Here is a 13,436-nt window from a genome sequence, read left to right on the forward strand (position 1 = left end):
GTAGTCATATGGTAGGTGTAAATGTTGTTGTATTGGAAATATCTTCCCGCTTATGGTTTATGGGGCAATAAACTTCAAACATAACTTTGACTTCGTAATATTGAGTTGCGTACTGACCTCATCAGCTCACGTCTGCAGACAGCTACAGAAAATGATACCTTAGTAGATACCCAGACAGTACCTTTTGTTTTTTTCTGTTTTGGGACAGATACACAAATCTATCTCCTTTTTAACATTACTCCTCCTTTAAAATAAACCTCCCTCCTGTATTTTGTTAAATCCACTCATGTATTTGGATGTTTCTGTCGCACATCCTTGCTCTTGTCTTGACTTCTTCAACATTGTCTTCTCTGATAGAAGCTAACGTTATTCTTCATTTGCCATTGGCGTTTTTTGGAAAACAAGGCATACATTTTCAGATGTCACATTTTCTCCAGTTGTTGACTTGTAGCAGATCAGCTCTGAAACCAGAAGCAGTGAAAGACTTGTGTTTTCAGTCCAAATCAGTAGAAGTATCTAGATTCCCCTCTACAAATGTAGCTGACTGTCATGATTCTTATAGCAATGACAGTGAATGGTTGTAGGCGACCTGATAATTCTCTGGAAGAGACAATCCTGATCATCCAGAGAAAGCAGCCTGTAAAAAAACATCTTTTTCGAGGCTATAGTGGAAAAATACCACGTGTGATGAAATGCCTGGCTTACATTTATATATTCTGTTTCAAACACATTAAGAAAAAAGCTTTATGTAACCCTTGTGTTTATGGCTCCAGCTTTGATCAGCAAGAATGCATACTATAAAAGTCTTAAAACAATGCTATCCCGTAATTATATTTGTTTGAGATGTCCCATATAACTAGCGTGATGGATCCCCTGACCTCATTGCCAAAAAGACGTAAATGTGAAGTAAGCAATAAATCTCCTAGGACAGGTTAGAATAATGTGGAACAATTTTACTTTTTATGAAGCGCTTTTTTCTGACGTCTGAAGCAAATTACTTGTCGCTAGTTAGAATATACCTTATCTGACTCAGAAACGGCACAATAAAACGAAAAAGCTTCATTAGAGGTTTTTCATGTGAATATAACTAAATGAGTGGCTTTTGTGATGTTGTAGTTCATCATCATTGTGGAAGGTAAGATTTGGAGCAATTGTAAGCTTGATTATGTCCTATGATGTGACAAAGTTGTTGATGTTTCTTTTATTTATTTTTTTATCATTTATATAGCGCCATCATATTTCCTTGAATGTGTCACTAATGAATGCTACAGCCTTGTAGGGAGAAAAAACATTTGGTAACAGTGGATTATTGGGGTGTAGCCTAACAAAATACAACAGAGTGCAAACTTTCAAGACACCTTAGATCACCTTGAATATACCAAATCTAGACACTGTATTAATGTGCAATCCGACACATATTTACACCTTCGGCAAACGACTAGCAAGAATATATAAATATTTCCAAAACAGCCATGTAAGGGGAACAGTACCATTTGATTATTCTTCCATCTTTATAGAGATGTTTTAATGCTGTCCACGAGGCTGCATTTATTGTTTAAATAATGTTTTTTTGTGGATGTTTCATTTATTTTAATATTTGTTTTCCAAGAAACAATATTAGATGGGGTGTTAGAATTGGCAAATGGTGGGGGAAGAGATTTGTTTTTATTGAAAGCATTTTTCCAAGTGAAAGGCTGATGTATACATGCCAAGATCCTAGATCTTACATAATGGTTTGAGGAATAGGTTGCCTTCGGCAGAGACATCGTTACCGCTGGACGTTGAAGGCAGGTCCACTTGGGCCTTTTTTCCCTCTGATTGTCTTCCAATCTCTTGGCTAACCCCTCTATGTTAGAGCTTGGATAGAGGCAATTAAACTGCTGGGAGATTAAGGCAAAACTAAGAAAAATAGATTTCACCTACTCCCTACCTTAAATGGTTTCTCCCAGGGGCAATTCCTGCCAGGACTGTGAATAGAGTGGACTTCCTGTGACAGGGTGTGGGTCTGTCTCATAGGCTCGAGAGGGGCTGCCCTAGCATGTGGCTATGTACAAATGAAATTGGGTTTAGTGAGGGCAACATACTTGTACTATTATTAAGAAACTTAATATAGTTCGAAGTTGATAGGGTAAAAATATATTTCCTGTTTGGAACGGTCCTAGCAAGCAGAATCACTTCATTGTACTTATGTATACATAACTAAAATATACCTAAACATAACTAAAATATACCTACATCTGAAGCGCTTACTGGTATAAGCATATTCTTATACATGCATGCATCTATTACACTGTAATATACAAATTTAGCCCAAGTTGGCTTTAGTGTCTGCTTAGGGTGAATTAGTGTATAATGCCCCAGAAATCAGAGTTTTATGTGATATAGTTTTCACTTAAATGCATAAGATATTTGTCTATGGCCCAACAGAGGTTTGCCTTTCGAGAATTAAAGTTCACCCAGGTCTTCCATTTAGTTCCATAAATCTCATTAGGAAATGATAAAATGCAAAGTATGTAACTCAGTGTTACTGATGGTTTTTTCTCTCATTAGGATCCTTGTATACAAGTGCAGGATGCTCTGTCTGTGTTAATAATCCTGACAATCTGTGATTGGGGACAACTAAGTAAATCGAACATACTAAGGGAAAAAGCAATAATATTTACACTCGCAGTTTTCATTGTGGTTGCATTGAAAGTATTTTTCCAAGACAAGAGTTGTATACCTGCCAAGATTCTAGATGTTACATTATGGTTTGGGGAATTGGTTTCCTTCAGCAGGGAACTGGTTGCTGGATTTGATTAGTTAATAAATTTGAAGACCTTGCTTGGGTCAAAGATGATCATTTTGGGCCAGTACCATGCTTTACAGAAAAGACTCCATGGCAGTTTAGAGCCTACACGGTTACTATTCATGATTAGTTTCAGTTGTGTAATATGCGCATTGTGCAAAGATTTTTACTTGTTGATCCAGTTTCATAGTATAATAGTATTATTTAACCGTTGGACGGTATCTGCTTCATTGACAACTCTCATACAACTTGCAAGGTCGGATTCTTTGTATTGGTTACCTAAAACAATAATACACAACCTCAAGTTATTTAATGCACATTATTCAGAGGCAAATTAGGGGTTTCAAGTAGATGTGAATAAAGCTGAAGGCAATTTACTGTTTGTTCACGCTATTCTTAGAACAATTAATTCCAACAAAAGTAAACTATGATTTAGCCAGCAGGAAAACGATTTCTGGAGGCTCTACCTAGAAACTCAATCTTTGTTTTGGAGTATACAAAAAGGCATGTGTATCCTTGTGTGCCAGCTGCAATACTTGAGTGAATATTGGATACGGACCTGCTAAAGCAATCTGTTCTAAACCAGTGAATCCGGTGCTGCTATATACCAGAGCATGCATTCTTTACATTTTCTTAATCGCTCTGTTTGCTTTGAGTTCATTTTGTTTGTTTAAGTGTTAAATATTACTGTTGTATTTTTATCCAAAAGGAAGCAGAATTTATTAACATTTGTCATAATTAAAAATGCTGATTTCTTTTTTGCACTTAACACTTATTGTTGCAAGCAAGTGTTAAATGTGTGCTTTCTTAAATTCTTTGTAATTTGTTTTAAACTTTCCTTTTTTACTGTGCATGTGTATAATATGCATGGTCAATTTAAAACTGAAGTTTGCAAAAAAATAAAAAACATGGAAAAATGTAAGATTAGGGCATGTGCATTTTGTGAATAAGAGATTTTCTGTTATTTTTTTTTCCTAACCATAATTAGAGAAGCAAACATTGGTTATATGGTTGGCTAATGGTGAAGAAAATAAGCATCCAAAAAACATGATTTTTACTTTTTACCTGTATCCTCTAAGCTACTTTACTTTTTCATGCATAACCTAATCTTTTTAAATGATGGTGTCCCTTTTAAAGTGACTCTGGGGGTAAAAACGCAAAAAACAAGTATTTATATTTTAAGAAAGGATGTAAACTGTAAATGCCGCACACAGTAGGTTTATCTAGTGTTGATGAAAAGGTCACAGTGACTGTTGCATGTCTCATATAGGACAAAGTTGAAGCGCCTTTGTAGCTACAGGGAAGTTCCCAAGTTGATAATGCTTCTGATGCATTGTGGCATTTACACCTCAATATAAAACAAAGGCTGGTTGCCATTCACTTCCTTAATACATGAATCTGTGCAGCTGTAACAATGGTTTATTTTTCTTTAATTGTTTTGTCGCAATAAAATATCACACATGCTCACGCATGATTACAATATTTGGGAATATTTGTTTAATCACTGGCCTTGCACTCTTAACCCTGACCCCTCTCTTTCCTTATCTCGCTCTTGGGGAAAACTATTCCACTTATCATTCCTTAAGATATTGCCATCATTTATAATTCAAAATAAATATGACTGATGAGGGAACTAAGCTATTTTTGTCACGTAAAACATCTTCCCGACCATTATTACAGCATTTTGGAATATTGAAGAGTCACTGACCTTTAACCGTTTCTTGTCTTGTCTTACTATAATGAAATGCATACCACGGATTATTACTTCATCTATTCACCCAATATGTGCAACTGATAAGGGAACTAATTGCAATGATTTCTCATTTCATTAGTAGCAATATAAATGTGCCATTTATTTTAATATAACAATTCTGTTTGGTTTTATATTTTTCCCTTTCTTTTATATTATATAGGTCATCTAATGGATGCTTTTAAGACTATTTGTAAAATTTCACTCACTTATTTTAACTCATGCTACTAGTCATCATTCCTTAAATTGATATGTATATGGTGGCCACTTTCTATTACGGGATAGTTAGTTATTATTTGAAATATTGTAATATTTATTTCCAAGGAACATTAAGGCATTTGATTAAATGCTGGCGTCTGATCTCCAAAATGATGTTAAACTGAAGGAGACATGTATAACACTAATCTAACCATGCAAAAAAAAAAATTACAACAGTCTTCTTGCCAAATTTCCTTCAAGATGCAGAGTGTTTATGTGTAAGTGCCTGGAAGCCAATCTGAAGATTATTAAAGATAAAGGGTAAGGTTAAACTTCATGGATCGAAAATGTTGCCAATATTGTGATGGAAAAACTGAATCTGGGCCAGTATATATCTGATTATATAAATCTTTCCATTACAGTCTATTTGAGAATTGCTTTTCGCAAGAGATTTATCTCCAGCATTTAATCCGGTTTAAGAGCAGACCTTATGATCATTATTTCCTCTTCAAATGCAATAGCGGTATTAGCCCAGGCAGGGAGTATCTAATATACTTTTTTGTGGGCCAATTTAGAAAAAAAGATGTCAGGTGAAGGTTGATCACTTTTCTTGGGCCAACGGAAAGAAACGTATCTAACTATAAATGTGTTTCTATTTTGGCCCAAGAAAACATATCCTCTTCCACTATGTATGGCAAATTATCACATTTGGGTTTAAAAGAGAAACTCTGTTTTGGAAATGAAAAGCAAAACATCTATCCCAATGCTCTTAAAGATTTAAAAAGAATTCCCAAAATTCAAATTACAGTGATCGCATTGCAGAGAGTTCTTTTCAATGTGAATTTGAGTGGTTTGGTGCACTGAAAGAGTCGGGTAAATAACCAGAGTATACGTGTTATCTAATAATCCTATTTATGTAATGCACAAAATTAGATTGTGTTTCTATTAATACATATTCTACAACTACCTTGTTGTAACAATACAACTTTGAGAAATTTCTTTATCACTGTTCTTAGTGCGGTATTGCATTTTATAATCATGGTTAGAGTGAAACATTTTTTCCCTATGGTTTAAATTTATGAGCACTATGCCTAACTGTATGAACTTTGTAGATGTAACTCATCAGCTCTACCTATTACTGAATTGTGACGAAGAGAATAATGATGTCATAAGTGGGAGGAAATTACTCCTTTCCATTAGATTTCCGTTTCAAGATTTTTAATATTTACAATATACTTGTAATCCTGGGCATAACTGCAAAATGAGTCAAATGCAAACGTCGTGCTATACTGAACTTCAACAGCAGATTGACTAAATCAGATTTATCAGTTATTCTGGGAGTCTAGACAGGGAATATGTTGCTGCATGGGAAGGGCATGTACATAGTTGCACAGGTTGAAAAAAGATTTAAAGGGGGCCCAATATTTTTTTTTATTACTAATATATTAAAAATATAATATATTATATTATATTTTTAATATATTAGTAATATATTTTAATATATTACTAATATATTAAAAATATAGTGTTGCTCTTTTTTTAAAACAAGTCCTGGATAATATATTGTTATCAGACAGCTACATATTAGCCATGCGTATGTCTGCTAGCTCTGTTATCTTAGCCCGATCTACTAGACCAGGGACGTCCAACGTGCGCGCCAAATGCAGCCCGCCAGACTTCGAGGTGCTGGACTGGCCCCCGGGAGATTTCCGGGTGGGCCGGCAGACCATCATTCAAAGCAGCCGTCGTAAGAGTAAGAACTGTAAGAAGAGTAAGCTGTAAGAACACCTCGGCCGGCCGCCTGCCTAATGAAGTTAAAGCGGCCGGCGTGCACACACCGTGCCACCCAGTGGCAGCAGTGTCTCAGGTCTTCGCCACACCCATTTTAAGACGTGACGTTTTGGTGTTGGTGTGGCAGAGCCTGTCCTGGTGTGTGTGTGTGAGGGTCGGTGCGGCACAGCCTGTCCTGTTGTGTGTATTTGGTTGTCTGTTTCCTGGCACTTTGCTTACTGCCGGAATAAATAGAACTATTTAATTTTTACTTATCCAGAGATAAAACGCCCTCCTGAATTTGTAGTCACTTCAGAGGACAACACTTTTTTGGCCCAGAAAACAATGAGGGGAAAAGGGAAGGTTTTGTGCTATTTACTCTATTTCAATCTGCATATTTTATTAAAAAGGATTAGTGGCACTGAATTGTGGCTTCAAGTGTCTCGTGTATGATGACTTTTTTAGTGTACTGATTACTCCCAGTCACGTCACATAAGATTCTATCTTGTATTATCTGCCAAGCACTGATGTCACCTTTATCCGATACACATGGATGCCGAGGAGTTAAGATTCTGTCTATTTATTTCCAAAAAAATGGCCACCAAAATCCTCAGCACCAGGCCCGTGATGCTCTTAATCCGACCCTGCCTCCAGTGTGCATCAGCCAACTTAAATCCCGCTTGTACCCACAGTGTGCTCCAGCCTTGTGTAGTTTTATTTGGCTAAAATGTTTTGTGGACTGACTTTGTTTTACCGTTTAAGTAATTTAGTATTGATAGAATGACATATAAAAGTTCATCAAAAAATCTTTTCCACTGCTTTTTTCATTATCGCCAAATTAACCCTGTATTAATATGCATTATAAAGCTAAAAGGCCGTATTTTCCCTCAGTGAAAAATGAGTGCGGCCCACGCACACATACATTTCTGATGAAGTGGCCCACTGCAGATAAAACTTGGACACCCCTGTACTAGACAAACTCCCAGACTCAGTATACTGCTTATGGTAAAGAGTACAATGGCTATGTTAATCACCTCTTCAGGCATTCTGATTAATAAAAGTCTAGGTAGGAATGGGCTTTATAGCATTGCCATAAAGAATCAGCCAGGTGTATTGATTGTGAGAAATGTGCCTAGTATATTGCATGACTGGCAACAGTGGCAGGCTCCAGGTTTGTGGATTAAGGAAGATTATTGTCACAAAAGGAGATGAAATTTGTTTTTTGTCTATTCTAAATTCAAGTGCTGTATGCAGTAATGTTTCTAATTCCCACTTTTTGTTCCCCATGGAACTTCCCCTTTTAAAGTCCAAAAAGCTCAACCACTGCATGTACTCGTTTTTGTTGAATCAGCAGAAGACAAAAAAGTGAGACTTGTAACTGATATTGCCCAAACAGCATTGGTAGAGACTTTCAGCAGTATGTCTACCAGACATGTTTGGCAGTCAGCAAATGATATTTGAAATATTCCAAATTTAGAAGAGGTACTGTCTCAATCCTAATGTTGTAAACTTCTAATAAAACTAAACAGGTGTAATGTATTTTAACATGATGATGTGTTCCTTCCTTTCCAGATTGGGTGGAATTTTCTCCTTTTGAAATAGGAATGGCCAAATACGGTACCTTTATGCCTCCTGACCTTTTTGGAAGCAAGTTTTTTATGGGAACTGTAATAAAAAAGTACGAGGAAAACCCTCTGCACTTCTTAATGGGTGAGTAAGAGAATAATGTCGAGAAAAGATATCACGTCTTTAACCCCTTCCGGACGAAGGCTTTTCAAGCTTCTTGATGACGTTTTCTACATTTCTGTTATGTACTTATCTAACTTTAATTTCTCTCTTCTTCATTTAATGAGGAAAAGGGAAATTTAACACAAATTATTTATTGTTTTTTTTGGGGGGAGAAATATGGCTTTCCTTTTAAAAGATAATCTCTATATAATCCATCATTTAGTACAAAAAAAAATAATAAACATTTAAAAAAGAACCATTGTTTATATTCCAGTGATTCGAGTAAAGTTATTTCCTTTATTTTCTTATTTTCAGCTCCATTTATTATAAATTTATAATTCTATTGGATACCTTACTTTTTCCTTTGTTTTTCAAGGTGTTTGGGGCAGTGCTTTTTCCATATTGTTCAATAGAGTCCTTGGTGTTTCCAATCACATCAAAGGTGTCACGATGGAGGAAGAACTAGGTAATATAAAAGAACCACAATAATGTGCCTAATGTGCAGAATACATGATATATCCTCTCATGCATCCATCCTATAGAAAATATAACAATTGACACTTTAATCAATTTCAGTAACAGAATTATGTATCATAACATTAAATTACCGGTACATTTGTCTTAGGCTAGGAAATTCCATTGCATTTCATTACTGAACATTGAAATATTTAACAAAGGCAACTAAGAGTTGAAAACATTAACACACGTTAAGACATTGCTACAGAAAGAGATAGGGTTTTGCCCTCACAAACTTGAAGTGGAATTGGATAATATGAGAGGGACTGTTTGGGGAAGGATGACTTGCTAAACTGCAATTGTGTTTTTTAAACTTTATTTTTAGACTTGAAAGTATGCTGTTAATGTTTTGTTCATTATTGGTGGGAGCGTGTTTGGCTCTGCTAGAATACGTTTACAATACAGGAGCATACCTAACCTTCACAAACAAATATTTCTAAACCGTATGATCTAATATTTTAAAGGTTGATATTACCCCTAGGACAACTGTTTGCATTTTGTTTTGACCACAAGAATGTAGTGTAATAAAGGCAAGGATACTATTTATTGAATTTTAATACATTTCAAATGTGAACAGAGTAGAATGTTCCCTTGTAATTTTTAATGACTTTTAGCTATTTTATTCTTTTTTTCAAAATTGTTTTTTTACTTCCTTTTTAACTATTTTAATATTATGCTTAATCCTAAAATGAAGCATAAGCCATCTTAGCCCATTGTGTGTTCCATAATGAATGTAACTTTTTTTATTTTTCAAAAACATGCACAACACTCTGTAATAGAATGTATGCCTAGCCTATTTTTCAGCTAAGAGAGCAGTGTTTTACTTAAAACACTTTTTCAATTTTCTGGCATCCTGACAGGGGGTAATATCAGGAGAACTGCTCATGTGTGCACATTGCGGTGTAAGTTTTAGGCTCCAGCCATAACAAGTGCAAATGTGTGGTACACTAGCTTGGTAAATAGGCTAACATTATCATTTTGAAATAAAAAAGCATACAATCTCTGATATGTGTTTCACAGGATTGGTGTGAGGATTTTCCTACCTGAGGAAATTTGGCCACCCCTGTGAGTGCGTCATTTACATGACCTACTCCCCATGCGTTTCTAGCTCCTAGGCCTCTAGTGCTCCTCTGAAGCCTGGAGGATTTATAGGCGCTTGGGTGTTTGCCCTGCTTATGCCCTCAGCACTGTTTATATTGCATAATTTGACAATATTTTTGATAAACATAGTCTGGTGACACTAGCTTCTTCTATTGGCCCCCTGAAAAAAAAGGTTTACTGTGTTGCTTTATTCACAAAAGACATAGCTTTCATTTATCCCATTTTCTTTAATTTTATCCTTTTTAATTTTTTGTCATTTTTGGGATTAAATTCAAAGCAGCTATGTTGTATTTTTTATGGTTTGTGGTATGGTTGCTTCAAACACGCTCAAGACAACCAGGAGGCTGTAACTTAAATGCAGTTTATTGTAAAATAGCAAGACCAAAAAAGTCTCTCCACTTTTTACGGTATGCTTCCCCTTTAAACAGGTTTTTGACATCAAATAAAAGTGCACAAATAAACAGGCCTAGTCCTTTTAGGAGGCTAATTTAGTTTACCTTTTGTGACATTTTCACATGGTATAGTTTGTTTTTGTATGATTAATGTAAAATTTAAACCTTTGAGAAAATATGTGCTTACGATGGTTTAAGTAATTTAATCTAGGTGAAAAAGCCCAGCAGCTATTTAGTCTTGTTTTGTCAGCTAGAAGCACTGCCCATATAAAATTGCACTCAAAATTTCTAAATATGTATAGATTAAATGTACTCCCTAGAAGGTCAAGGTATCCCTTTTCTCTCATCTCTAAGGCTAGAACAATGTGTTAAAAGTATTCATTCTTCCTGTGCTGTAGTTTTAGATAAGACACGTCTTATCCTGAAATACAGGTATGACAGTTGACTACTAGACCTCAGGACAAGCCTTTTTATTGCAGTGTGATGATAGGAGCTTTCACCAATTTTTGGATGCGTCTACTTTCCACCCTTTCTTCATGTGCACCTAGCTTCAGCCCAAGTAATGCTGGCTGTGTTGACAGAAAGGGGTAGACCTCTGAGTCAGGCTGGCAATATATATATATATATATATATATATATATATATATATATATATATATATATATATATATATATATATATATATATACATGGAGTACTATATCCATTGTATCTAATTCCCAAAGTACCATGTAATACACTTTCTTATTTGTTGAATGATTCATGAGAACTGCTAATACCAGCTTCTTTACAAAAGCTTTATCCTGGCTTCCTCCATCCCCGAAGACTTAATTTCTTCTTTGTTGTAGAAGTATGTGTCACGGTTTATTTTAAACTATTCATTTATTTATGGAGATTGCTGTTGCTTTTTTATTGTAGAAAAGAAAACAATTGCAAATAATATTTTGTTTGTATTGAGGGCTTTACTTTCCTTTTTAAACTTCATTGAAGTATTATGGTGTTTACAAACTAAGACATTTATGGTGCACATGATTATAAATTAATTTATTTCACAATAACAGATCAATGGATGAAAATATTGTTTTGGACGGTGTCTGAAATTGTTCCTTAGACCTTCGCAATTTGATTCAATGTCAGCTGTATTTTCTTTGTTTTATTTTTAATACTCACACAAGAAATAATGTTGTGTAGAATAATATCGTATTTCCCCGTGTATGAGACGCACCTTAATTTTGGGGCCCAGAATTTGAAAAAAATGTATTACATAAAGTTAATATTTATTATTCATCATAAAATTCATACTCATCATCCTCATCACTCCCATCCATTAACTGCCCCTAAATAAACCCTAAAGACCCCATTAACCATAATTAACCCCTAAATTAACCCCCACCTCCCCAAACTTTCAGCAGCCCAAATTTACATTTTATACTTACTGTTAGATGACTTGCTGAGAAGTGTGGATGCTATAAGGAAAGGGGCGGGGCCAATCAGAGTGACTGCAGGGAGGGACTGGGATGCAGAAAGGGGCAGGGTCAATCATCAGTGTGACCGCAGGGAGGTACTGGGAAGTAGTAACTGCAATCTACAACCACTGTATACGACACACCCAGTTTTTAGACCCCACATTTAAAAAAAAAAATACATGGGGAAATACGGTACGTAGTACCTCCCAGTCACTAGGAAGAAATATCTTACAAGTACTGTACATATTACTACATATAATCTATGTTAGTATAACTATAAACAAGGCCAATTCGTTATAATGTATGCATGTTTACACATATATTGATATCACTTTCATTGGATATCAGTAATCCATTTGTTAACCAAAAAGGATGATATTTTTTAATACGATTAAACTTATGTAGGAATGAACAGATAACTTAGAAATCTTTCAAGACAAAAGTCAGTAATGATGGCACTAGCCCCTAACTAGAACTGTTTTCCTGTGAAAAAAAGCATACACACATTTCAATGTTCCTTTTTATAGGAGAAAATTCCATTTTGACTTCTGTAAAGTACATGGCTTCTATCTAAATCTACTTTGTAAGGTTGTTAATTTCAGTTGTTAGTGTTGCCCTTCTTTTGAACCCATGGTGAGTGTTTTGATTTCTATTGTTTTTTTTTTCTCTTTAATTTACTTAATCTTTGATTCTTTTTTATTCATCATTTCCTCATATTGCTCACCTACTAATTTAGCACAAAATACTGGAAGTTTTGAAGTTATTTGTGTTGTTACTGTTTTTTTAGACTGTTTCACATGGTAGTAAAGATTTTATCATTACACTACAGTTTCCTGGCATAAAATGTTATAAATGTTGTATTTCCTACGTCGTTTTCAATATGTTCCTGGAAAATATATATAATGGGGCCAACAAAAATATTATTCTAAGTTTTCTTGGATCTAATTGATTGCATTACTGCATTGTATCATATCCTAAAACATACCTTGTACATCAGCGTAACCTAAAGTCTGGCTTTCAAAACACTATGTTTTAAATGCAATATTTATCAAATCATTTTTTAAATAATTAAGTCTAAACATAAAAAGTGGCTAAAAGAGTAGATCAGTGCTATTTAGGCTTTGTTGCAAGCTTTGACACAACTGGGAGCACTTGTCTGTACACATCAACATTTCACATAATTCATAGAAACATTAATTTCATGACTAAATAAGTCAATTAGAGTAACCAAATACTATAACTTCATTTGTTTAACTGTGTTGTGCATAAATAACTTCATCTCTTCTCTCAATTGACAAAGATGTAGAAAATCTGACATTGTGTGCTGTAACATCCCTTGCATTTTGTTTATCGTTGTAAAGACTTGAAGAAGCTTAATAATTAGTAATATTACATTTTCTTTTAATTAGAAAACCTTAAACCAAAACATATAGTGACCAGTGACAACTCTGACAGCGATGATGAACTACAAGAACCAAAAGGTAAAGCAACATCTCTTCTAGTAATGTGCCTGATGTAGTCTTAAAGTATATGTGTTTTGTATAAGGTGGCAACAAGTGTATGACATAATAAGAATGTTTCAATGAGTTGATTGCAGTTTTGGAATGCGTAGTATTCAGAGACAGATTGCAGGGGGGGGTCCACAATTTTTATGTTTTTAGAGATTATACTTATTTTATCATTACATTCAATTTAGTTTTGGATGGTAATTATCTGTGTGTTTAGAA

At 34.9% G+C, this 13,436-nt stretch overlaps 1 protein-coding gene across 1 annotated transcript in view; it reads left to right on the forward strand.

Moving 5' to 3' along the window:
- PLA2G4A (phospholipase A2 group IVA) overlaps window positions 1–13,436 on the forward strand; it is a 52,468-nt gene that overhangs the window by 22,537 nt on the left and 16,495 nt on the right. Inside the window, exons 11-13 of the mRNA XM_053469742.1 lie at window positions 8,079–8,216; window positions 8,611–8,700; window positions 13,119–13,190. Of these exons, the coding sequence (XP_053325717.1) occupies window positions 8,079–8,216; window positions 8,611–8,700; window positions 13,119–13,190 (300 nt within the window). The remainder of the gene's footprint in view (window positions 1–8,078; window positions 8,217–8,610; window positions 8,701–13,118; window positions 13,191–13,436) is intronic.

Source organism: Spea bombifrons, chromosome 6, assembly GCF_027358695.1.
Source record: "Spea bombifrons isolate aSpeBom1 chromosome 6, aSpeBom1.2.pri, whole genome shotgun sequence".
NCBI lineage: Eukaryota > Metazoa > Chordata > Amphibia > Anura > Pelobatidae > Spea > Spea bombifrons.